Raw genomic sequence first — 26,920 nt, forward strand, 5'->3', positions numbered from 1 at the left:
AGGTTTGCTGTTGATGGCCTCTATCAGTTTAAGAAATGTCCCTTCTATACCAATTTTCTTAAGTGTTCTGATCATGAAGGGATGCTAGATATTATCAAAAGCTTTTTCTGTATCAATTGAGAGAATCATATGGTCTTTGTTTTTTAATTTGTTTATGTGATAAATTATATTTATAGATTTACGTATATTGAACCATCCTTGAGATCCTGGGATATAACCCACTTGGTCGTGGTGTATAATATGTTTGATGTGTTGCTGGATTCTGTTTTTAGGATCTTGTTGAACATTTTGGCATCAATATTCATTAGTTATATTGGTCAATAATTTTCATTTCTTTTTTTTTATTTCTTATAGCATAATTGTGTACATTAATGAATTTTCATTTCTTGTTGGGTCTTTTCCTGGTGGGGGACCAAGGTGATGTTTGCTTCATAGAATGTGTTGGGTAATATTCCCTCTTTTTCTGTATTTTGGAAAAGGTTGAGTAATATAGGTACTAATTTCTTTTGAAAGGTTTGGTAGAATTCTGATGTGAAACCATCTGGTCCTGGGCTTTTCTTTTAAGGAAGATTGTATATAGTTGATGCTATTTCAGAACTTGATATAGGCCTGTTCAGCATTTCCACTTCATTCTGGCTAAATCTAGGAAGGTGGCATGCTTCCAAGTATTGGTCGATTTCCTTCAGATTTTCATATTTCTGAGAATAAAGTTCTTTTGTAATATTAAGGATTTTTTGAATTTCTGAGGGGTCTGTTATTATTTCATCTTTGCTATTTCTGATTGATGAAATTAAAGACTACTCTTTTTTTCCTGGTTAGATTAGCCAAAGGTTTATCTATTTTATTGACCTTCTCAAAAAACCAACTTTTTGATTTATTGATCTGTTGTAAAATCCTTTTGTATTCGATTTCATTTAATTCTGCTCTAATTTTGGTTATTTCTTTTCTTCTGCTGGGTTTGGGGTTAGAATATTCTTCCTTTTCCAGTTGCTTGAGATGTTCCAGTAAGTTGTTAACTTCCTCTCTTTCTTTTCTTTTGAGGAAGGCTTGCAGTGCTATAAATTTCCCTCTTAGGACTGCCTTTGTGGTATCCCGGAGGTTCTGATAATTCGTGTCTTCATTATCATTTTGTTCCAAAATTTTGGTAATTTCCTTCTTAATCTTGTCTCTGACCCAGCTATCATTCAACATAAGGTTATTTAGCTTCCATGTTTTTGTACAAGACTGCACATTCCTGTTGTTACTGAGTTCAACTTTTATTCCATGATGGTCTGAGAAGATGCAAGGATTATTTCTATTCTTTTAAAATTGCTGAGGTTAGTTGTGTGACCTAAGATGTGGTCGATTTTGAAGTATGTTCCATGGGCTGATCAGAAGAATGTGTATCCAGTTTTATTAGGATGAAATGTTCTGTAGATATCTGTCAGATCCATATGGTTAAGTTTAAATCTAAAATTTCTTTGCTTAGCTTCTTACTGGAGGATCTATCCAACACTGCCAAAGGAGTATTAAAATCTCTGACTATTATGGAGCTGGAGGAAATCAAATTCCTCATGCCTGTCAGAGTGTCTCTTATAAATTGAGGTGCATTCTGGTTGGGTGCATAAATATTAATAATTGAAATCTCATCGTACTGAGTATTACCCTTAACAAATGTGAAATGACCATCTTCATCCTTACTTACTTTTGTTGGTATCTGTGAATAAAATTGCTATGCCTGCTTTTTTCGGCTTTCCATTTGCCTGGAATATAGATGACCATCCCTTCACCCTGAGTCTATATTTATCTTTTAAGGCAAGATGAGATTCTTGTATGTAGCAGATATCTGGCCTGAGTTTTTGTATCTAGTCAGCCAGCCTGTTCCTTTTTAGAGGACAATTTAAGCCATCAAATTAATCGAGAATATTGATAAGCCTGGTAAAATTTTGGATATCGAGTTTTTTGAAAGTCCAGTGGACATTTTTAATCCTTTCACCACTGTGGAAGTTGGAATTTGATCAAAGTTTCTGAGTGAGTTTACTTTTGTGGTGGAGGATTGTGCTAGTCATTATGGAGGATAGGTCTGAGAATTTCTGGAGAGATGGTTTAGTTGTGGCAAATTTCTTCAATGTGTAATGTGTGAATGTCATTAAAGTATTTAATTTCTCCATCATAAATGAAACTCAGTTCAGCTGGATACAGGATCCTGGGTTAAAAGTTATTTTGTTTTAGGAGATCAAAAGTCGATGACCACCCTCTTCTAGCTTGAAAGCTTTCAGCAGAGAGATCTGCAGTTACTCTAATATTCTTCCCCTTGTAGGTTATGGTTTTCTTACATCTGGCTGCTTTCATAATTTTCTCCTTCATATTAACTTTAGTGAAATTTATTATGATGTTTCTGGTGATGTCTTATTCAGGTTGAGGGATGCTGGGGTTCTGAAACTGTCTGCTATCTGAATTTCAGAATCTCTTGGCATGTCTGGAAAATTCTCTTTGATTATTTCATGAAGTAAAGCATCTGTATCCTTCACAGCAAGCTCATTGCCTTCAGGAATTTCTATAAGGCAAATATTAGATCTCTTCAAATTATCCCAGAGCTCTTTGAGAGAATGATCCATTTTTGCTCTCCATTTCCCTTCCGCTTTGAGAGTTTGGGAGCATTCAAAAGCTTTGTCTTTGATGTCAGAAATCATTTCTTCTGCTTGTTCCATTCTATTACTGAGGGATTCTACTGTATTTCTCAGATATTTGAGGGCTAAAAAATCTTGTCTCAATGCATCAAAATCTTTGGTGATTTTGTCTTTGAATTCATTGAATTCTTGAGACAACTTTTGAAATGCTCCTTAAATTTCTAATTCCAACTTTGCCTCTATTCTATTAATCTTATTTGCAATCCAAATTCTGAATCCAATTTCCGACATCTCAGCCATCTATTTATGAGTGGGATCTTCCATTGTGTCTGCCTTATCATTCCTTGAGGTGGGGGGGTATATCTACCCTGGTTATTCATGTTACTGGAGTTTTTCTGCTGATTCTGCTCCATGATAATTTTATACCATTTGGCTACATGAACAGATAAGGAGAAGTTGGGTGGGGGGCTCCAGTAGTGATTAACCAGCCCTTTGCCCCAAAGCTGGGACCGGTGTCTGTACCTTTTCCCCTAGAGTTTTGTCAAGGACCCATACAGTGCTAAAGCCTGAGAAACTGTGGGCCTGCTTAGTGTGGTGGGCCTAAGTGGCTCTGTCTTGTTTTTAGCTGGTCTCTGTCCTACCCCAGTGAATTAGTTACTCTGGGTTGAAGTCTCAGCTGTGGAGAAATGCCAACAATTATGTAACCCTGACCCTCCCCCCACAGGCAATAATTGGAACAGGAAAATCAAACCTTCTTACAACAACACACCCAGGGTACTACTTTGGATAGTCCTGAGGTAATTGGCCCAGTTCAAGAGGTCCATATCAATTTTCCCAGTCAGCACCAGTCTCAGAAGTGAGAATTCAAAAGGTCTCCGGCAACTAGATAGCAGGGGTCTGTTGGCAGCTCAAGTATGACTCACTCTGGTGCTCGATGGGGTCAGAAGAACTCACCCAGCAAATAAATTAGTCTGGGAAGATTGATGCCTCCTTCCCCACCTTGCACCTCTACTACACCCAGTCACTGGTAACCACAAGGCTGTGACCTAGTTCTCTCCAATTAGCAGATGCTCCAGGGGTTTGTACCTGCCTGAGTCAGAGAAAGATCTATGTCTCCTCAGCAAGGGCCGCTGTTCTCTGCCACTATCTGGCAGGGAGAGGTGGGGCCTGACAGCCTCTGGTGCTTAATGGAGGCGGGATGGTTCACTCAGTTCCAGCCCCGCCCCTGATTGATGTTGCTAACAAAACAGAACAACTTCCCAGAATTTGTTTCTGACCCTGCTATATTCCCCTGTGGATCAGACCCTATTTGAGCTCATAGAAACTGCAACTCAGTCCTGGTCTGTGCCACTGTCAGGTCTCGGGGCAGGTGCAGTTAGAGCTCACACTCAGCTGTCAGTCCCAGTGTCTACCTTCCTGCCTTTGTCTCAGCTATGATCCCCTGAGGGCCAGGTGCTTCTTAGGCTCAGTAAAGCAGTCCTCTGGGTCAGCCCTGCCCTGGGAGTCTGCTGTCTCTGTACACACGTATTCTAGTCCCCATGCTCCACCCATGCTGGAACTGCCTCAGGCATACCCTCTACTCATAGGGCCTGTGTTTCTGTCCCAGATCTGTTATGCCAGTGGCTGCCACCAGAGAAGATTCCCGGCTTCCTCTGGTTGCCCAGAGAGACAGGGAGTGTCTATCCAGAATAGCTCCAGAGGGGATAGAGATAGGGCATGAGCCTTATTGTTCCCGCCACCATGGCTGTTGCTCTGTGCCTTGGGGTACCACAGTTCCTGTATGGTTCCCTCTCAGTTGAACATCTTCTCCTTACTCCTGTGCCACAGAATCAGCACAGACAAGCAATAGCCCTTGCCCTGTCCATACCTCTCAAGAAAATGCCCAAGAATCTGGATTCCATGAGGCACACGCTTCCAGACTTTGGGGTGAAAGTGGAGGGAGTGCAGGGAGTTCAGAATTACAGGCAGAGAATATATACAGTTTCATACAGTTTTATGCCTGGCAGGAGAGTGCCATGGTACCCTAGTAGGGAAAGAAGGTCCGGTTTTTAGAGGGTCTCTCCCGTGCTATAAAATGGAAGGACATTTGAACTCTACTTGTTTGTCTGTATGGAATATAAAGTGAGCCCTTCTCATGGGGGAGGGGACTCCCATCTGCTTGGTGATGGATTTTATACCTTTTGTTTGTATCCTTGGGGTCACAGCTCGCCTCAGCAGGGTTGATGTGTGTTCTTCAACCTTCTCTCTTGGCTCAGTTCCAACCCATTGGCTTACTTGCTGAACTTCTGTCCTTTAACTCTCCTTTTGGATGGGAGCCTCTGTGGAAAGCTGGCTTCAGTCGGCCATCTTGCCTCTGCCCAGCTGAGAGTTCCCATTCTTCATAACCCCATCAACTCAGATGTTTAATCATCATGAAATTATGTTTACAGCTGGATATCTGTTAAAAATATTCAGAATGGCTTATTTATTTCACAGAATTTGAAAATATTTATTTAAAATGTGATATTGTTATTTTTCAGCTAAAAAGTTGTTATTGATATTTTTGTTATACTGCCAAGAAGAGTAACACTTGGTAGAGTGTAGATAAACACATGGTGTTTGACAAGTTAGCTATGATTTGCACACTTCATGACTGAAGAAATGCTACACGTGAAGTTCTTAAGTCTTCTTTCTTGCCCATTATTCTGAGATACAAAGCATCTTTCCTTACCATGAATGCAGTTGAGTTTTTAGATTTAACACCAAATTAGGGAGAATCAAGATGATTATTCTTCTACATCTCACATATATGTAGCTTTGTGATACTTATTGAAACCTGGCTCTTGATAAAGTCACCTGTTTGAATTTCCCTCCCAGCATAAGTGCCTCTGGCCTGTGTCAGACATTGTTTCCAGCAGAGCTATTTATGTTTACTGAGTAGCTGGCTCAATTCTCTACTGACTTTTCAAAGTGTAACTAAGTATCTTCTACCTGAAAAGGTGACGTGCTATCTTTGCTGATATTTCCTCTATCCATAAACTACATCTTATTCTTAAAAGGAAATGTATGTGTTAGAATACTAATCAAATAATTCCATTAATGATATCAGTTCATTATGTTGAGGTTTGAGTGTTTGGGCTTTTTTCTTGCCATTTAGCTGATACTTAGATTCTTTTTATGGCCAAATGCTTTTCATGTTACTTGTTCTTAGAAGTCTGTAACATTCCCTTTAGGAATTATATTTTAGATAAACCCAAAAAGACAGGAGAATCAAATTTATGATACTTCCATACTTTTACTTTCTTATAATTTTATCCATATGTATTTTCATACTTAAACTTTTTTATGTCTGCTTCTAATATTCAAGTGCAAAAGTATATGATCATGGTTTGATATTTTCTTTATTGTGACTCAGAAGGTTCAAACCAATGTGATCATAAAATCTAAAATTTGATACTTCACTGTTCAAAATTAAGAACCTTAGAAGGATGATTTCTCTATAATCTGTGCTTTATCTGTTTTAAATACAGTGTCACTTTTGGTATGAAGATGCAAGTGCCACAGTTGTAAGAGTTGGGAAATATTCCACAGAGTGCAAGACAAAGGAAGCTGTGAAAATTCTCCACCAGCAGTTCAATAAGTTTATCACCCCCTCAGTGCCTCAGCAAGAAGAAAGGATTCAGGAAGCCACTGACCTTGCTCAGCGCTTATATGGTGAGATCTCTTGTAAGATACCTTAGTGATTTGCCACTGAACAAATTTATACTAAGCCTAATCCAGCAGAAATCAGGAGTGAGGTAAACCCACAGGGTCCTCACTACACCAACCTATTCAGGGAAAATGCTTAAGATAAGAGCCCACTTCTTATGAAAGTAAACAGCAGGGAATAGAGGGAAGACTTCTTCTGGCAGAAATGAAGCCTGCTGATTTCTAACTACTTTGTGTAAGCCTTCCTTTTCTATTCTGTCTTCTCCTCCATTCCTATTGTTCCTCTCCAGGGTAATAAAACCCTAACAATGCTCAGTGTATATGCACAAAAAGGAAAAAAGTCCAATTTCCACCAGAGTGATTCCTTGAAAACATACACAACTCCAGAACTACTTTTAAGTAGGCATAAAGCTAAGGCTGACATCTGTAGCCTTCTCATTTCTAGGAGGGTTTTGGTTCACAGATTGGAGAAACACCTCTCTTTCACCTCCCTTTCACTTGTGGAAGAAATGAAAGAACTCAAATGATCATTTTCCTAAGTCCCACTTCCCTCTCCTCCATAACTAGGAAAGGTAATACCATTGTTAGGTTGAGAAGTCCTTCTTCCTTGAAGAGGCCTCCATTTAAAAAATCTCTGAGTGGTCACAGTCCTCCAGGGCTCTGAGGAATAAGTTCCATGAATTCCCTGGTATCTCCTATGAGACCAAGAGTAATTCCCAGTGATGAAGCAAAGGCAGCAGAGAACAGACACAGCAACAGGTGGTAGGAAAGGGTGGCTGCTGCCAGATAGATATTGTCTCTTATAATAGGAAGTGCTATCTATGGAGAACCACAAAATTTTATAGAATATAGACAGCATTACTTAATATCAAATTATTGAGAATGAATTATTCATAATTTTCCAAAAGAAAAGGGTAGAAGCATAAAGATAATAAAACATAGATTGAAAAATTAATACAAATGAATGTGATGTCTCCTTCTTGCTGTAGTTAATATAGAAATGGACTAAAAAGTTTCAGAGGGACTCTGCTCCCACAGAATTGTATATGTTTCCCTCTGTTATTGCACTTTTCACACCGTGCTATGGACCTTTGTTTATTTGTCTGTCGTCTCTACTGACCATAAGCTTCTTGAGAGTAGGGGGTATGTATGTTATCACTGGGCATATATAAGGGTTCTTGTGGAACTTAAAATAGTTATCTAGTTAAGTTGCACAAGAACTTTATGGCCACCCTGTATCTGTGCCTATGTCGGTTACTGCACCATACTAACTGCTTATCAAATGTTTGACGGATCACTGATGGAATAATATGAATGAACAAATGAGTGACGTGAGTCTTCATCTATTTGGTATGGAATTCATACCTTTTTACATTTGCATCAAGTAGGATACCTTAGGAAGATTATATCAACCCTTGAGAGCAACTCAAGCATTATTAAACCCAGAATTGTAATGCAAATTAATTTATCTCAAAATAATTTTTGTCTACCTGTTATGTACTAAAAGCTGTGGTTGCTATAAAGACAAATAAGCCCTAGTTCCCATAGTCAAGAAACCACACTTGAGGCCTTTGTATCATGATGTGTGTGATATGGTAAATGCAATGAGAAAGGTATAGAATGTGCATGTTAGTTTACCAGGGCTGCCACAGTGACAGACCACATGCTTGGCAGCATGAAGCACAAAAATGTACTTCCTCCCAATTCTGGAGACTGAAAGTTGAGGATCAAGCTGAAGGTGAAGTTGGTTTCCTATAAGGCCTCCCTTCCTGCTTGTGGATGGCCACTCTCTTGCTGCCTCTTCACATGGTCATTCTCTGCCCATTCACACCCCTGGTGTCTCCCTCTTCTTTGAGAGGAGCTATCAGATTAGGCCCTCATCCTAATGGCCTCACTTTAATGTAATAACCCCTTCTAGGACCTTATTTCCAAATACAGCTATATTCTGAGGGACTGGGAATTGGAATTTCAACATATAAATCCATGAGAGGGAAGGGGACACAATTCTGCCCATAACAAGGTCCAGTACCTCTTGGCCTAGGCTACAGGGTCAGAGAGGCCTGAGTTTAAATCCTGTTACTTCAATTAGTGTCTGTGTTACTTGATGAAATTCTTTTTCATTTGTAAAATGTGGGTAGTACTACAACCTATCTAAGGATTACTAGCTAATAATGCATAGGAAGTACTTAGCCAAAGGCAAATAATAAGTACACACTACATGGTAGTTGTTTTTATTATTACTTCAATAGGGAAAGAGAAAATCTAACTGGGAAAGATTTGAACATTTTCACAGGCTTGGCATCCATAGCATAGTCATTACGGCACCGGCCACATGCACTGAGAATAGAGGGTTAGAACCCAGCCCTGGCCTACTAACCAACAATGACAACTGCAATGACAAAAAAAAAAATAGCCAAGTGTTGTTGTGGGTGCCTGTAATCTCAGCTACTTGGGAGGCTGAGGCAAGAGAATCTCTTGAGCCCAAGAGTTTGAGATTGCTGTGGGCTATGATGCCACAGCACTCTACTGAGGGTGACATAGTGAGACTCTGTCTCAAAAAAAAAAGAACATTTTCACAGGACTAGGTATAGTTGCTCACACCTGTAATCCCAGAACTTTGGGAGACCAAGATAAAAGGATTACTTGAAGCCAGGAGTTTTAGACTGGCATAAGCAAAATAGGAAGACCCCTGTCTCTACAAAAAAATTTTAAAAATAGCTGGCATAGTGGCACATGCTCATAATCTTAGCTATTAGATAGGCTGAAGTAGGAGGATTGCTTAAACCCAGGTGTTTGAGATCAGCCTGGGCAGCAGAGTGAGGCCCATCTCGATCGATCGATAGATAGATAGATAGATAGATAGATAGATAGATAGATAGATAGATAGATTCATGACTGTTTTTACAGAAAAATTGGCATTTGAGGTAGACATTGTAGAGTCAGTAAGATTTTGATAACAGAAATAAGGAGTAGGAGATGGGGGAAGGTATTCCCTACATAGAAACCATTATTTAATAGCTATGAGGACTTTAAGGAAACAGTTGCTGGTTCAGTTTGGCCAGATAGTAAATACATGTGGGAATTAGGATGACGTACATTTGGGAGAAGCAGATTGGAACCATGTTATGGAGGGCCTTGAAGGCCATCTGAGAAATTTATATTTTTCTCATCAACAAAGAACTACTGAATATTCTGAATAGAAGAAACCAAACTTTTGGAATATAGCATAGCAATGTTATTTAGATTACATAAAAATAACTTGGTACAGCAAATGTAATTATTTTTCTAGATACTTAGTATTTCAAAAAAGTGCCTTTATTCATCTAGATGCTCAGCAAATATTTGTTAAGAACTTACTATCTGCCAGCTCTTATATCAACCACTGGGGAGATAAATTAACTACTATACTTTTTCTTTTCCTGCTAAGGATTTGACCTTTAAAAATAGTTGTATCTTTTCTCCTCCCCAGGTGTAGAAGAAGGGCAGAAATACATTGAGAAAATAGTGGCAAAACACCAGGAGGTTCTTGAATCTATTACTGAATTATGTGGATCTCTCACAGAGCTGGAAGAAAAAGTGGAGGTAATTTCTTTTCCTCAGAAAATGCATTTTCAAGTGATATAAATAAAAATGTGTTGATCAAATGTCTCCTGGTGCAAAGATGTTCTAATAGAAATTCTCCAGGGACATAATGTGCGCATTTGTTTCACAGCTTTCTAATATAATTATCTGGGTGTTTCTGATAATTAATTCTGGTTTTTTCCCCATCACTGCAGAGAAAAATATTGCTGGGAATAAGAGCTAAACACAATTAAGGTGTCTCGTTTACATTTTCATGGATCATAGCCTAAAAAATAAATGTGTGCCATTACCACCAAAGTAAAGTCTGCATTAAGTAGCCTATGGTCTTGTTCATAAACAATAAATGTCATTGCGGCACCAGAGAAAATAAAACTAACTTTCAGGCGTTATCTTCACTGGACATTTTGCTTTATGAAAATAGTAAACTAATCACAATCACCTTTCACAGAATAAAAATTGATGGTAAAAAAATATAGAGAAATGGCAAAAAATAGTTGAAAGAGAAATACATGTGTTGTTTTGTCTACCTTATGTCAGAACTGGTTTGGTTAATGCTTATACAACTGGCTGAAAGAACTGGCTATTGAGGAAGGGTAAAAGAGCAGGATACACAGCAAAACAGAGCTGCCTTGGATCGCCACCTCCCCAGATGATGGGTTTGTGACCTGGGATAAATTATTATATTTAGCCTCCCTGAGTCTCAGTTTCTAAACTGCACTAAAGATTGGATGTGAAGATGCTCAAGATTATTGTTGCAGTTATGGTGATTATTGAGGTCCAGGTGTAATCTTGGAGTTCAGAGCAGAATTATACTCATTTCTGTTTGAATTTATATAAATTTGTGCACCCCTTCCATTCAAATCATGTGGAAGGCTTTCATTCAGTGGGAGCCCAACCATGTTAACTTTTTGCTGTGGTGAAGAATATAGATTCTTTTTCAATATATTTTCCTGTTATAAATAACACTGCAATGAACATCTTCATGTGTAGTTTTTTCTTTCTTTTCTATTACTACCTCCACATAAATTCTCCAAAGCAGATTTGAGGAAAGTGAAATTTTTGAGGTATGATTTTGTTAATGCTTCCAGCATGTGTGTTAAATTGCTTTCCACAATGTTTTACAGTCATAATGCCACCAGTAATGACAGAATGAGCCATGTATCTTCTGTTATCTCTTTCAACGTTATCATTTCCTCCCTGCATCCACCTACCCTGCTACTTCTCCTGATTTCCCATACCCAGGGTAAAAACTGATGCTGTCTCTGTTTGCTTTGGATTGTCTATAAAACATCCTTCTGGTTTACATTGTAAATCTTCAAGCGAGAGTCCAGTTGGTGAAGTCTGCTCTCTCCTACTTACATCCCCCTCCAGGTTTTCACCTTCATGGGTATTTTTCCTCCAAGAACTGTCTCCACAGCCTCCCCCTATTTCCCCATTCCTTCCACATACCCTGAAGTCAGGATACCATCTCTTTCTCATGCTCAACCTGTCACTTGGATTCTTTTTTGCACTAGCTAGGAGTCCCTTAATTATACACCCAGTTAGATTATCCTTCCTAAATACAGTTCTGTTCATGTCATTTTCATATTCTAAACACTTCACTACAAATTAGTCACTGCTAGTCAAGGTAACTTCAGACTCAAAGCCTTCCAGTGTTCTGAATCTGATCACTTTTCCTAACCACTGTGCATTCCCTGTTCCCATCCCACTAGTCTAGGATGTTCCCTGGGGTTTTACTTCTAAACCTTTACTTCTAGGGCATCTCCTTCTGTCTCTATTGACATCTTAGCAACTCTCAAAGCCAAACCCAAATACTGTCTTCTCCATAGACCCTCCCTTAAACGTATCACTCCCTCTCTGATCATAGCACTGTGTTCTTTCCTGCCTGTCCTCATCCATTTGGGTTGCTATACCAAATGTGCAGACTGGCTGACTTATGAACAACAGAAATTTATTGTTCGCAGTCCTGGAGGCTGGAAAGGTCAAGATCAAGGTGCCAGCAGATTTGGGGTCTAGTGAGGCTCACTTCTCATGCACAGCCATCTTCTCACTCTACCCTCACATGGTGGAAGGGCACAGGGTCTGTCTCAGGCCCCTTTGATGAGGGCACTAATTCCATTCACAAGGCCTCTACTCCATGACAAATCACTTCCCATAGGCCCCATCTCTTAATACCATCACCTTGGGGGTGTGGATTTCAACATATAAATTATGAGAGAACAGAAATATTCAGACCATAGAATTACCATAATCATCTGTATAATACTATCCCATCCCAACTACCTACTTGATTATACTGATGGAAACCCTCTGGCTCTGCAGGGTGTAGTGTCCCATGCAATATGTAGCACTATGTGTTACTTTTTAAAGCACTTCTCCAGAAAATGTCTTGGCTACTATATATAGTAAATGCCCAAAAGGTTGGTACAGAGAAGAATCATTCAGCAGCTTGAAAATGTTCAATTTGGGTAGATATAGACATGAGGAAGGACCTCTCTGGCAAGAGAAATAGGTATCAACATTATTCTTACAAGTTACAGCCACAATAAAAGCTTTCCAAAGAATGCTTATTAACACTTTACAGATGCTTAGATATATGGAAAGCATAAATGTTGAGCCTTTATTTTCTTAAGGTCACTATGACTCTCTTTTCAGGGATTATTAAAAGGTGTGCCCAGTAATCCCTGCCAAGGCTGATATAGGGATAAAAAACCTTTCCAATGGTTAGCAATTTGACATTTATGGAGGAGTTTCATATGTATTGTTATCTTCAATGATTTCCAAATAACTTTGAGATGAAAATGAAGCAAACCATTTCTTTGTTTTAGAGGTGAAAGGACAAGTCCAGAGAGGGTAAAAGTGCCATATGTGGAGCCAACCATTAGTACTGGTGAATCTGGAAATTGAACTTACATCTAATTCAAAATCTAGAGTTCTTTCCACAGCAACTGACATTTTGGTATTAGATACCAAGTGTGTCCCAAAGCACAGTGACTCATCCAGTAGCACGAACCAATTTGGCTTTCTAGTTGAGAAGTAAAAGCTAAATCTCCCGAATCCTCACGCCAGTTCTGTGCATGCAACTTGATGAGCATTGCCTGGCCAAAGCCCATCTATCTACTGACAGTGTTCTGGGCAGAACGGTCTTTTGTTACAGTATAGTCATTATTGTACACCAGTGCATTCTATCACTTTAGGTACCAGAGACTTCTTTCATTTGCTCAAAGTCTTCTCAGCTTTCATATCAGTTCCATGGAAGTTTGCAAACCCCACTACCTCCAGGACTAAAACTGAGCCCTAAAACAAAATACCATCACCCATGGGAAGCATCCTGTGTTCTCAATTGCTGTTTTTCTTTACTACACTCAGTAATACTTCCTTCCTCTTTTCAGTAGCCTCTCAAATATTTTGCTTGTGTTGATTCTCTGGATTTCCTACTCTCTTCACCAGAGACCTTTAATCATTTCTACCTCATTGCCGCTCCCCAGACTCTCCTAATGGTTTAAACTGCCATGCATAATGATTCCTTTCTCTGGAGAATGCTCCTGCAGGAGCAGCCTATTATAACAATTACTCTTTTTCCTGCTGGGCCTTTGAACAACCAATTTTTACTGGCAATGGACTTTATCAAAGGAGTGAGGCAGAAGGGAAACTGTGAGCTTGGAGGGATAATTTGATAAATCACATCATGGGAGTACATCAGTCTCTTGTGGAATACATTTGCTGAAAGGTTGCAAGTGCTCTGTGTTCTCTTCCAACTACTTAGAGTGAGGCACTGTTCTGCCCATGTTCCTGGCCCAGGCCCTCACTAACTGTTGCTCTGTACAGCAGGGAGATGATTTAAAGATGGATCTGCACTTGGAAGACTCCCGTGACAATGATATTGACCTACTAAAGGAAACAGCAAGACATAAGCAGACGATATTCAGTGATGAAAAGAACAAGGTAAAGAATCTTAACTAGTCATGATTTTTGTTTTGAGGTTAGCTAGAGTCATCACACATTGCAAAATGAAAGTGAATTGAAGCCTTCTTATCTTTTCCAAATAGAATCTCCCAATGTAAATGCAATGAAATGCAAGGGCCGTTTCCTCATCCCTTATTTCCTGTCTACTCCTTGCTGCATAGACAGGCAAGGAGTCTTCTCTTCCTGTTTTATTTTCTCTGAGACTCTCCTATTGAGTACTAAAACCATGACATTTCACAGTGACGTTGAGACTGCCACTTAAATGCTATAATGACACCCAAAACCACTTTTATTTTCCCATCACAAACCACTTGTATTTTCCCATCTCTAGCTGACTTTTCCATTGCCTATTATTAGTATTATTTCTAATATTAGAAATTATTATTTCTAATAAAAATAAGGTCTCACTGCATTGCCCAGGCTGAAATGCAGTAGCTTGATTATAGCTCACGCTGGCCTTGAACTCCTAGCTTCAAGCAATCCTCCCAACTCAGCCTCCCAACGTGCTAAGATTATAGGCATGAGCCACTATGCCCAGCCTCCACTCTCTTTTTATATGCAATCTAGCATCAAATTGTTCTACTCTCTATCATACCACCAAGCCATGAATTTTACTATTTTATGCTACCCATTAGAAAACATAGATACGTAAAATTAAATTGTTTCCTGTTATCATAGGCTCTACCTCTAAGAAGATATTTCTAGGCACGCGTACTAAACATAGACTTCAGCTGAAATATAAATACTAAATATTTAGAGAAATGTTTAAATTGTCTTAAAACCTGTGACTTTACAATAAAGCAACACTTGTAGCAAAAACTACAAAATACTAATGCAAATGTATTATATTTAAAAGAATGCTTTAAATCACAACATCACCATGGTTTTTCATTAGTTGCTCACTCTCTATTCATGGCTGTTGGACTATATTTAGCTGTTAACTTTTTGCTTTGCCAAGTTGCCTGCTCTTGATATTTCTCTCTCAAGGACCTGAGGAATAGACATAGTCAACATTATTCCCAACTGCCCTCAAATTAATAAAATATACTTCTTGTGGCATGAATACAAAAACCTAACAAGCATTTGCTTTATCACTTTTGGAGGTTATTTCATGGAGAAAGATTTACCTCTCCTTGATGTCAATATAGCTGCTTCTTCTTTTTTTTTTTTTTGAGACAATCTCACTATGTCACCCTTAGTAGCGTGCCATGGTGTCATGGCTCACAGCAAACACTCGGGCTAAAGTGATTCTCTTGCCTCAGCCTCCCTAGTAGCTAGAATTACAAGTGCTCACCACAGTGGTGGCTATGTCCGGTTGTTCTTTTTGTTGTTGTTGTTGCAGTTGTCATTGTTGTTTAGCAGATCCAGGCTGGGTTTGAACCCTCCAGACTCGGTGTATGTGGCCAGTGCCCTAACCACTAAGCTACTAGTGCTGAGCCTCAAAATAGCTTCCTTATGGGCCCTTTTGCATAGGTTAAATCTATGTCAAGGCCCAGTACAATTATATAATACAATAGTAGGCAGCAAGTACATTAAACAAGCTGAATGTTGTTTGTTTGTTTTGGTGGTGCAGCCTTGAGCCACTTAAACCCTGATTCCTCCCTGAGGCAAATGGAAGCTGCCAAATTTTCATCATCTTATTGGATCTTGGAATTATATCAGATGGTCTTTGATTGGTTTAAATCCAGGTTTCTCAACTAAAGCGCCATTGGCATTTTTACCAGACAATTCTCTTTTGTAGGAGGTTGTCCTATGGGATGTTTAGATGCATCCCTGGTCTTACCCACTAAATGCCCACAGCGTCTCTTGTTATGCTAAAATCATCCTAATTGAGAATGATTCATTGCTGTAACAAAAAATAGCATTAAACATACCATGTTTCTTAACTAAGTCTCTAAGAGCAACCAAATCCAACATCATATTATTTATTTTATTTTATTCTGCACAATTTCCTACATTGTGAACTAGAGACAATTATAAGAACTCAGAAACCAAAGTTAATGTTTAAAAAAAACCACAATAATTTATTCTTAGTAAAAATGTTTTTTTCTGTTTTTATTTCTTATTATAAGAAATAGATTCCTCTAAATAAAAAGGCAAGATTTATTTTCACTGAAAAAAATCATATTTATGCTAATATAGACTAAAAGACAGGATAGATCATCAGTCACTTAGGGTTTAAGTGAAGGCCCCACAATTATGGTCATCAAGAATTCTTACTGGCATCATTTCTCATTCTGGTGCAATTGTTGCAGACAGCAAAATGAAAGGGTGGCAGTAATCCTCACTTTTAAGTGCCTCACTCACATTTTCCCTCTTCGTGCCTCTATTATTTATACATGGATCAGAAGTAATGATTCCCCCAAACACTGTGTGGGCAGAGAACAAGAAGCACCAAGTAAAATCTTGTCCAGAAATTACTGCATTTAATTCTGATGCCTTTAGATATTGTTAGTCCTCCTCAGGAAATTATTTGAATCAGAAGAGATAGTTCTACCAAACTATTACAAGAATATATTCATCACAGGAATTTTTTCTGGGAGATAGCAAAATGCTTCTCATTTTTTTCTGACCCAAAAATGCAGCAGGGAAAATTAGGCAATTCAGTAAATGCCATGCACACAGTGCTGCTAACAGATTAGTGATGATGTTTTGTCCTCTAGGGGATCACCAAGGCTAAATCCACAGGAATGTCTGAAGCCTCCTCAGGTTAAATGGAAACACACAGTATTAAGAGGCTTCCCTAAAGTCCCCTAAAGAACTATTTGATGAGGAGGAAGATGAGGGATTTTGAGGCCAGCGTTTAACATTATCAAATTTTAGTACTAGAAAGGATTTAACAGTCATCTGATCAAATCTCACTTTACAGTTGAGGAAACTGAGGCCAAAAGATATTAAATATCTGACCCTCTACAAATCACAGAAAGTCCCATCATAGCCTGGCAGGCAGCCCAATTCTCTTGGACTTTAGCCATGAACTTTTTCCACAGGACCCAGGGGGAGCTCCCAGGAAGTGCTGTATATAAATAAGCTGCTTTGTAATGATACTATGGATGTTCATGCCAAATCTTTCCCCTCTTTCATCTGTTTACCCGATTACTAAAGCAATAGCGAGGAAATACTTGCATAACAAGTAATTCAGTGGAGTGCTCTTATCAGTCCAGTACGGTCAGTTTGCTAACCCTGATCACCCGGCTGGTGGGAGAAGATATTCTCCAGACACTTTCCTTGGAAAAACTTAGGAAGGGACAGTGTTCTTCCTTACCTCCTTTCTGTTCCCTTTTCTTTTACCTTGTCTTGCCAAAGTGCCCAAAGGTATCAACTCACCCCCTGGCTGCCTCAAGCTCTTGATAAGGGTCTTCAGAAATGCTTTTCAGAGCCCAAGCCCTATGCTCCATAGCTTTCCTTGTTTATTTCTCACTTACCTTCATTAAATCTTATTCACCCTAAAGTAAAACTATCTGTTGTGGAGATATTTTAGCAGGTAAAGTGGTGTTCCTTTAAATTTACCCCATAGGTGGTTCCCTGCCATAGGTGCTTTGAGGATCTATTCTGCCACTTCATTGGGTGTAATGGATATAAACTAATGTCATTATGTTGTCCCTGCCAGACGCTCTGCTACCTATGTAACAATGAACATAAATTCAAGTGATCATGTACATCCATGGAAATGAAAGCTTGGAAATCCTGACAGAGATAAGACCTAAAACTGTAGATTCAGGGTTAATTAAAAGTTAATTGATCATTAGGGTATGAAGGTGGTTGAGATCCTTTAGAGAGAAAGCATACAGTGGAGATTAGAGAACTTAAAGACAAAAGCATAGGTTATTCATTTATTTAGAAGGTGGAAAATCAGCAAAAAGATGAAAAATAATAATAATAGAAACAGACTGAGAGGCAAGCTATGTTTTGGTGAATTAGATTAGCATTTCCAGCTATTTTTCTAGAACTCAATAGACTGACGTAAATATGCCTTGTCTGTACTGAGATAAATCGATTTATTTATCCCCGTCTAAAAACACATACACACACATTTTTATTTCTAATAGCAAAGATGGTTTTTACAGTGAGGAAATATGAAAAAGTCGTTGACATGTGTAAATGTTTGTATACCACTTGTTTTTTTTAAACAGAGTCTTACTCTGTCACCCTGGGTACAGTGCCATGGCATCATTATAGTTCACAGCTACCTCAGTATCTTGGGCTCAAGAGATCCTGTTGCCCAGCATTGCAAATAGCTAGGACTATACGTGCCAACGATGCTGGCTAGTTTTTATTTTTTTCTATTTTTAGTAGAGATGGGGTTTCACTCTTGCTCAGGTTAGTCTCAAACTCCTAAATTCAAGCAATCCACCTGCCTCTCCTCCTAAAGTGCTAGGATTACAGGCATGAGCCACTGCACCCAGCCTGGGGTATCCTTTTTATAACTGAAAACTAGATAGCTCTAGGAAACTATAGCTTAATGAGTTTTAAAATAAATTTCTATAGAAGTTCATAATGACTTAAAAACTGAAAGCTTATTTGCATTTGAGAATAAAGCAAAAGCGACAAGCATCAAGTGGATTTACTCAGAAAAACATTTACATTAAACTTACCCAAATTTGCTTGCTGAGATGATTATTTAATGCATAATTCTAGGTTAGTAACACAGGCCTAATTTATTGAGATTTCCAAAAGTCATTTGATAAATACATTCATGATACTCTCTTAAGATAAATAGGGCAATGTGAACTCAGTGAGAGGTTGGTCAGGTTATAATTGTACCCACATGCTAAGTAGTTCGTCAGTGTCAACTTGGAAGGCAGTATGTCCTGGGGAGAAACATGACTTTGTTCTGAACTCTGCAGTGTTCAACATTTTTATCAGTGGTATTAATGGACAGAAGAGGTAGGACATTTTAGTTGACTAGAGTCTCAGTATGAATCAATGGTCCCATGTGGTCCTTATAAAAATAAACAAACAAAAGGACAGATATGATCATTTTAATAAAAAAACCTATCATATAGATCAAGGAGATGATGATTCCACTGATTACTTGCCATCTGGAAAGTAAATAGATCCTAGAAACAAACATATTTAATGGGGAACATATTAATTAATAAGTTGAAGGGTTTCCAGAAAAAGACTTGAGACAATTCTCTCTCTCTTATTGTTAGTAGAAATTATCTGCTACTGTTATTTTCTGTGGAATGTACTCTTCTATTTTAGAAATTGTAAAAAGTATAAAAAGAATATCCTTGGATTCCCTTTGTGTCTTTGGCACCAACTGAAACACAGCAACCAGCAAAAGCTGGATTGGAGGACATAGCTTGGATTTTTCTAGTGGGTTTCCTAAAACATCCCATATAGCTTGGATTTTTCTAGTGGGTTTCCTAAAACATCCCATGTGATTTCAGTAGACTCACCTATCTGTCTGCTTGGGTGCACATCTAGACACCACAGGATTCCTTGCAGTGGATTTTCCTGCCTTAGAACCAACCTGAACACGCCCATTTGGTGGATAGTGAATTCAAAAGAGAGGACATTATTTCCTTCTTCCAATCCTTCAAGTAGATAAATTCCTCCCCAGAAAGGATTGAAGACTGAGGAGACTGGTCTGGACCTTTATTCAAGTTTCTCCCTTAAGCCTATTGTAAATTTTCAGACAATTTTAAAATATTACTCTTCAGTGGAGAGGCATAGGTTACCTACAGAACTCATTAGGAAGTCCACCCTGAAGGCCTTTGGGCCAACAAATGTCCCTGCTGTCCTAGGAAGGAATTTGTAAGCCAGGCAGGAATTGGACCTCCCAGAAGGTGATCAAAATGATGAAAGGGAGATAAGGCAGAAGAAGAGAATGTTTTGTACATAAAAAGAGATTTAGAAGGTGGGGGACTGGTTCTCCAAATAGTCAAAGAGCTGTTAAAATTGAGGAGCAGTTGGACTTCCAGGTTGCTCAAGGAAGCCAAGTCAGATCCATTGGTGGAAAACGCAGGAAGACAGATCTCTGCTAAGTATAGGAAGACATTCTTAACCGAAGTAAGACATAAGATTCTCAAAGAAAGCACCCTTTCAAAAAAAAGTGTTCAAATAGCAGCTGCCAGAATGTCTTTGAGGAGGTTCATAGACTGACTAGGAGGTTGGATCAAGCCTTCTGTGAGAAGTAAAACAAGGTCTGTAACTTTCAGGAAGGAATGAGGATGAGGCCGGCCAAGCTATGGCAGGGTGGCCACAAGTAGAAGGGGCATTCCCCAATGCACATGTGTTTATTTAGTCTTTTTTTTTTTTTTAATGAACAGAACATCTAAGAACATCTACGTTTTAAAACCAGAATTTGAATTCTTGCTAAATAGCCAGAAACAACTGCTACCCCTAAGCAGGTTCATGCCTTCTCTGAGAAGAGATCATCTCTGCAGAACAGTAGAAAGGCCACACTGTTTTGCTTCTGCTCTTCAGCCTGAAATTGCATTTATTTTCTCCAAAACCACTTCCAAAGTATGTGCCAAGAGCAGGACTCTGGGCTAAAATGAAGAACTCAAAGTCAAGGCAAGACATGACTTTCCCATGTGCGTCAGTTGCCGTAGGACACAAACCAGCACAGTACACACGGATGAAGCAAAGGTGCAGCCAAATGCTGGGCAAAGGTACAGAAAGGAAATATAAACCCAGCCACTCAGGGTAGATGAGATAACCTTTTAGAATCAATGTTCCTTTGAGTCTCTGCCACAAGGACATTTGAGTCTCTTCTTAAACCAGAGATGGCCGTGGATTAGTAGGGAGAAAGACTGGAACAGTGTAAGCGAGGGAGAAGACGGACTGCATTCCCAGCTCCCAGCAGGGCAGAGGGATAAGTGGCAGGTGCTCTCCCGTTGCATCTGGCTGTGCTCCCTTGTGAAAGGCCATGGTGTGGTGATTCCACTGACATCTACCTCTTTGCTAGGCCATTGTCTCCAAGTGTATAGAGACTGTGTCTACTCCTATTCACTGAACTATTCCTCTAATGCCCAGAGGAGTATCTAGCACACAGGTGTCAGGGTGCTCAATAAATGTTTTTCCAATGTAAGAATAAAACTAAGGGGCTTTCAGAAAATAAAACCAGTCATTAAGAATGACTTTATCTGGATGAGATTCATAGAGACAGAAAGTAGAATGGTGGCTGCCAGGAGCTGAGTCAGGGGAAAGGGAAGAGGGTGAGGAGTCAGTGTTTAATAGGTACAGGGTTTCAGCTTGGAAAGATGACAAAGCTCTAAAGATGGTTGCACAACGCGGATGCACTTCATGCCACTGAACTTGTATACTTAAACGGTACATTTGTTTTTCCAAGTGTAGTACACGATTGAAAAAATGAAACATTTCATGTTATGTATATTTTATTACAACTGGAAAAAAAATAGCTTTCTTGACAGAGATGAGGGGATATTCTGGGAAGGTCCAAGGGATCCCCTATCCAGGGGGTCTCTGTATGTGCACATGGGGTGTACACAACCGAGACCAAAGTAGAATTTTCTGGTTGAGGTGACTCCTTAGATCATGGTGTAAAAGATGGTGATTGAGTCCAGCCCCTCATTATGGATGAAAAATAAGGCTTTCTCTTTTCCATTTCACAAGGTCGGCTCCATTTGGTTCCGAAGCTTGAGGTAGTATGCATGATACAAGGCTTTATTTCAGAATAACTTAGAATAAATTTCAAATGGCTTACCACAAAAAATAAGTACATGAGGTGATGGCTATGTTAATCCATTTGATGTAAACATTCCACATTGTGTATCAAATCATTACATTGTACCCCATAAATGTATACAGTTCTGATTTTAATTAAAAATTAATTTAAAACAAGAAAAAAATATAAAAGCCAAATCCTCTTTTTGTTCTATGGAGTATATTTCACTTCTAGGGAAAGCTTTACTCCCCAATCTACAGATTGCATTTCAGAAAATAAAAGCTCACATTTTGGCCTCCACAAAAATTATAATAATAATAATATAATGATGCCTTGTTCATCAACACACCTGACAGTGCCCAAGTCAGGCAAATGGTTCCACGTCTGAAATCCTTGCTCCAGACCCCTAAGCTTTGACTCACTGTAGGTTTTCTGAAGTTGAGTTTCATTCTAATTGAACCTGGAAAAAGAAAACTGAAAACTAAGGAAGGCTTGGCTTTTCTCTTTTGAAGGGGCAGGTGCAGGTGGCAAATGTTTTGCCCATCAATGGAACAGGGGAAGATGGGCTTCTCGGAGACCTGAACCAGTTGTCCACTGCCAAAGAAGGCAGTGTCCAGAGCTCACTCCTGCCAGAAGATATGCTGTCAGAATATGACTGTGTCTCACCTGATGACATCTCCTTACCACCACTCCCAGAAAGCCCCGAGTCCCCCCTTGCACCATCTGACATGGAGGTAGAAGAGCCTCCCAGCTCTTCCATGAACCTTCACATAGGCACCCGCCAGCTGCAGGCGAGGGCCAGCAGTCCAGAGAAGGCCCAGGAATCTGTTCTCCCACCACCTGTTGCTTTTGCTGATGCATGCAATGAAAAAAGAGAAATATTTTCAAGTCATCTTGAGAGGCCTTACTCCCAACTCAAAGCTGAGCCCACATTGACCTCTGGAGGATTTCTGGAAAAGAGTACTGCCTTGCACAGAATCAGTGCAAAACATCCAGAGAGCATGCAGAGTGAAGCGCATGAGAGAGCTTTACAGCAGCACCCGCAGGCTCAGGGCCATTTGCCAGAGACACAGGAGAAAATGCATGCTGAGAATAACATCACTAAAACCCGGGCTAGGCTGCATGCTTCCCCTAGTGCATTCTCGGGCCTAAGGTTTCAACCAGGCACCAGTCGGGGTTATCAGAGGCAAACGGTTCCCCAGGAAGAGATTAAAAGCACATCAGCAAAAAACAGCATGGTCAGCCTGGCTGACCAGGCGCCTAATTTCTCCAGGCTCCTGTCTAATGTCACTGTTACGGAAGGTTCTCCAGTGACTTTGGAAGTTGAAGTAACAGGATTTCCAGAGCCTACACTGACATGGTGGGTAGCCTATAATGACAGGTCATAAATAGAAACCAAGAGAGTCAGGGGGAAAAACCAGTCTGTGGGCACTGACTTGAAAGTTTAGCGCTAGCGATTAATATTCTACAGCACCGCGATTCTGCATGATTCGATCTCTTACCAACCCCAGCTCTTACTTTAGAAGAAGCATGATCGATACCCTTAACAAGAAAAAGTAACCATATAAAACAATAATTTAACAAACTCCCAAAGTGCTAGAATCAGCCGTGCTTGTTTTTGTTTTTCTTTCAGTTAAACATTCCACATTTCTAAACTTCATGGGTCATGACTCTTTCCTGTTGTCTGTTTCTACACAAGCATGAAATTTTCTAGAGTTGGCTTTCCTAACACATTTAAAAAAACCTAAGAATTGGGGTTTTCCCTTTCCTTTCACTTACCTATTTCATCTTGTCCATCTTCCCCAAAGAGTCACACACGCCACTTGTGTCGTATTTTGTTGTTTTATTGAGATTTCTTTTTATATATTTCTTTGAGGTGAGAGGCGGAATAAAAAATATTTCTTTCCCTGTTGCTCCAGGTAACAGGCAATAAGCCCATTTTTGAAAAGTAGTGTAATAACCGAGCTGTGAACAATATGATTTCACTCCGGAGACATCATTAATTTTTAGCCTATTTGTTTTAGTAAAAGTAAACTGTGGAAGACAGGGTTTGAATCACTGACCATTGCTGACAACAGAAACTGTCCTACCTTTTTCAATCTATGGGTTACTTAAAATAGGTAGAAGTTTTTCATCCTGAGCTAGATTGATTTGGGACACAGTTACAAATCTTTGAGAGTGAGTTTATACTTAAGAACTAAGGTAAGTTAAATAATATTTATTGATCATAATATTTCAGTAGGTATTAAATTAACACTTTCAAGTATTATGTGTGTCCACTACTTGTACTTGAAGTGTGAGCTGGTTATCTAAAGAACAGATGAGAAAACTTTGGTTTCTCGAATTATTCAGACAAACGACACTTGTGCTATAAGGCAGCCCCTCGTGGGTTTTGTTTTATGGTATTGTTTTTATAAATGCATGCTTTTTATGAGTCAGGAATTTCATATTTATGAATTTCAAAGATATCTAATTCACTATTAAATCTTGGTTCACCCGAAGAAAAATGTTGTCTGGAGCATCTCTTGTTTTTGTACACGTGACAAATGACCCGATCAGTATATATGATTGAGGAAGCACTGCAGCAATACATACGTTGCTGGAGAACTATCTCACTAGTAGGAAGAAATATTATCCCCTCAGATTTACAATTTTGCTCAATTAACAGCTGACAAACTATTAGGGAATCATATATTCTTAGGATATCCAGAATGACGCAAAGTCGTCCCTTAGGCAAAAGGAATAATTCGAGTCTGACATCACTCCCTGTGTGAAAGACTGTGGGTAGAAGCAACTAAGCAAGAATCTCGAACGTGCGAAATAAGCTATTTGCTCTATAAAAATGTCACTAAGCGCTCATGTTCGTAGGAAACTTGTAGAAATATGTCATTAACAGCCATAATCCCGCTGCCTACAGTCCTTTTATAATTAGAAGCACTTTCTTCTAATGAAATTAATTTACAAAAATTAAATGAACCCATTTCATCAGGAGATAATGCATCAGTACCGTCCTCGGAGACAACACATCTGTCATGTGGGTCTTATAATATGAATATCATGGGCAGACGAGTGAGTCTCTCTCCAGTACAAATTCTGAGAAAGAATCACAGCTGCTGTTCCACAGTGACTGAAAGAATAAAGCAGCCAAATACAGGTAATCACTGCCATGAGCAAATGGTGGCCCAGTGTGACCAGATGGTCTGGCTTCTATAGAGTAGTTTAATATCTGAATTTTCATAAGTGATATGCTAATTGTTAAAGACTGTCAAAAAATTCAATTTTTCACAACCATGGTCTGAGCCAGTCAAAGCTACCCTCTGGCCACCAGTTGTCAACCTCTGCTTGAAAGATAAGCAACCCCAGTGGAATTAGTCATGGCTGCGAAGTACTTGCTGATCCTAGAGAATATTGCAGTGGTAATGGGCCTCTTCACAATAGTGGTTAGAATTGAAAATAATGTGAATCACTTCTGAGGTTTATCTTACAAGGGTACAAGTGAATCTTTCTAAGAGTAGAATGTGAACGTTTTAAAACAATAACTAAGAAAATGACATGAAGGCTATGTTAACCAGTTTGATGGAAGTGTTTCGGATTGTGTGTGAAAACCCCACACTGAACCCTAGAAGTGCATTAATGTACATAGTTACCATTCAATAACAAAAAAGAAAGAAAGAAAATGATGTGACTGAAGAGCAATCCTGACTTTAAAAACTGACTCTCTGCTTCAGGTACAAGAAGGGCCAGAAATTGTCCGCAGATGGGCACTTACAGGTTGTACACAAGGAGACAAGGCATTCGGTGTTCATTACGAAGGTATGCGAGGCAGACGCAGGCCTCTATGTGGCTCGGGCTCAAAACGCTAGCGGCACTCTCTCTTCCACTGCCATCCTCCACGTGACAGGTAACCGCAGGCCGCCAATCGCAAGAATAAACTGGATAACGCTGTGTGTCATCTATGTTAGTGTGTCCCTAATGTACTGGCTCCTCACACAGTAACTGTGCTGTCAGCACCAATGGATGTCATTCTCACGCACCTAAAGGACAATGCAGCCATTTATTTTCTGCGTCTCCTGCAAAGCATCCCCCATCAAGTGTATCTCCAGCCTGGCCTTCTTGCTTGTTTGGGTGAAGTAATCAAATTTTCTTTAGTATTTAACGTATCTGAGGGACTTGGTAAATTACGTGCAGTGGATAAGGTAGAAAGAGACGTGTTCTATATGATATACAGAAAAATTATACCATGTTTATTCCCTCCCAATCCAAGGGCACACAGATAAAGGCTGGCATCAGCTTAAAGATGTGAGGTAAATTTCAAATCCAGTCATTCGATCATTTATTTTTACTTGTGCTCATAGACTTCTCTCTGTAGGGAATAACAGTAGAAACTTGAACTGACGTATTGTTGCATTAGCTGTTCTTTAATTTCCTTTTTCATGTCTTGATCTCACTTCCTGAAATACATTCCATGTAATTTCAACATAGACTCTTTTCCTGAGTCTGTGGATGTCACTGTAAAAAATCATTCCTCATGTTGATCTCACGGGTTGGACATGGAAGAACAGAGGTGCCGTCAACTTTAGATGGAGCTTCCGTCTTCCATTAGCTCTGCATGTCATGCAGCGAGGTGGAACACCGACTGCAGGGAGGGGCCCCCATGACCCAGGCCGCTCTGATGATGCGCTGGGGCAGCCTCATTTACAGGTGCCACCTGCTTTGTATCCTAATCCTGCTGCTGACCCTTGTTACAGTCTGTGGCAAGGCAGCTCACTGCCTCAGTTTCCCAGCTGACAAAGGAGTTCCTCATCTACCTCTTGGGCAATTGAGAGATTTTCTTTTGTGTCTTGTAAAGATCTGGAAAATGGAAAGCCCGCCATGAGGGCAAAGGGTAATTATATTGTTTCGTGTGATTTTTCCATCACACTGGCCTCCTGCCCACTGTTTCTTTTTTTAGAAGCTATTACTTTAGAATATTAAATTAAAGGAGTGCTGTTAGTATGTAATTTCCAACTATTTTCATGGGGGGAAATGATCTTTTGTGAATTGGAGCTTAAATTCCTTTCTAATTTCTTAAGACTACATCCTTTCTAAGGACTTGAAATTAAACTCAGGAGAATACACTTAGTATGTCCGAGCAGGGTGGGAGGACGGTGTAGTAAGATGGTATAAGACGGCTTCTACTTTTTTTTTAATTGTCACTGTAATAGTAAAGAATGCTCTGTGATTCCGAAATACATTATTTTGAAAAGATCATTTTTTTGCTTCCCTTTAAAAATAAACATGAATGAAAGAAGCATTTGTTTTTTAGATTTTAAATGTAGTCTTGTCATGTTAGGGAAAAATCTTTAGTCAAAAGAATAATTCATTACAGATTTTTGATGAAAGGAAAAATTAATTATGTTGCTGGAAGACTGTCTATAAATAATCAAAATATTTAAAT

The 26,920-nt window shown here is 39.3% G+C and overlaps 1 protein-coding gene across 3 annotated transcripts in view; it reads left to right on the top strand.

Annotated features, from left to right (window-relative positions):
- Positions 1–25,977, top strand: part of CCDC141 (coiled-coil domain containing 141) — a 187,236-nt gene extending 161,259 nt beyond the window's left edge. For 2 of the 3 annotated variants that reach the window (XM_003791474.3, XM_023514172.1), the window contains 5 exons: positions 6,119–6,302; positions 9,766–9,878; positions 13,707–13,823; positions 21,996–22,843; positions 25,212–25,977. In XM_003791474.3, coding sequence (XP_003791522.1) covers positions 6,119–6,302; positions 9,766–9,878; positions 13,707–13,823; positions 21,996–22,843; positions 25,212–25,479 — 1,530 coding nt within the window. In that variant the 3' untranslated portion in view covers positions 25,480–25,977. The remainder of the gene's footprint in view (positions 1–6,118; positions 6,303–9,765; positions 9,879–13,706; positions 13,824–21,995; positions 22,844–25,211) is intronic. The other variant, XM_023514171.1, reaches the window with a different exon arrangement.
- Positions 25,978–26,920: the final 943 nt, after the last annotated feature.

The sequence above is a fragment of the Otolemur garnettii genome, unplaced genomic scaffold, assembly GCF_000181295.1.
Source record: "Otolemur garnettii isolate 467f Iridium unplaced genomic scaffold, OtoGar3 scaffold00048, whole genome shotgun sequence".
In the NCBI taxonomy this organism is placed as follows: Eukaryota; Metazoa; Chordata; class Mammalia; order Primates; family Galagidae; genus Otolemur; species Otolemur garnettii.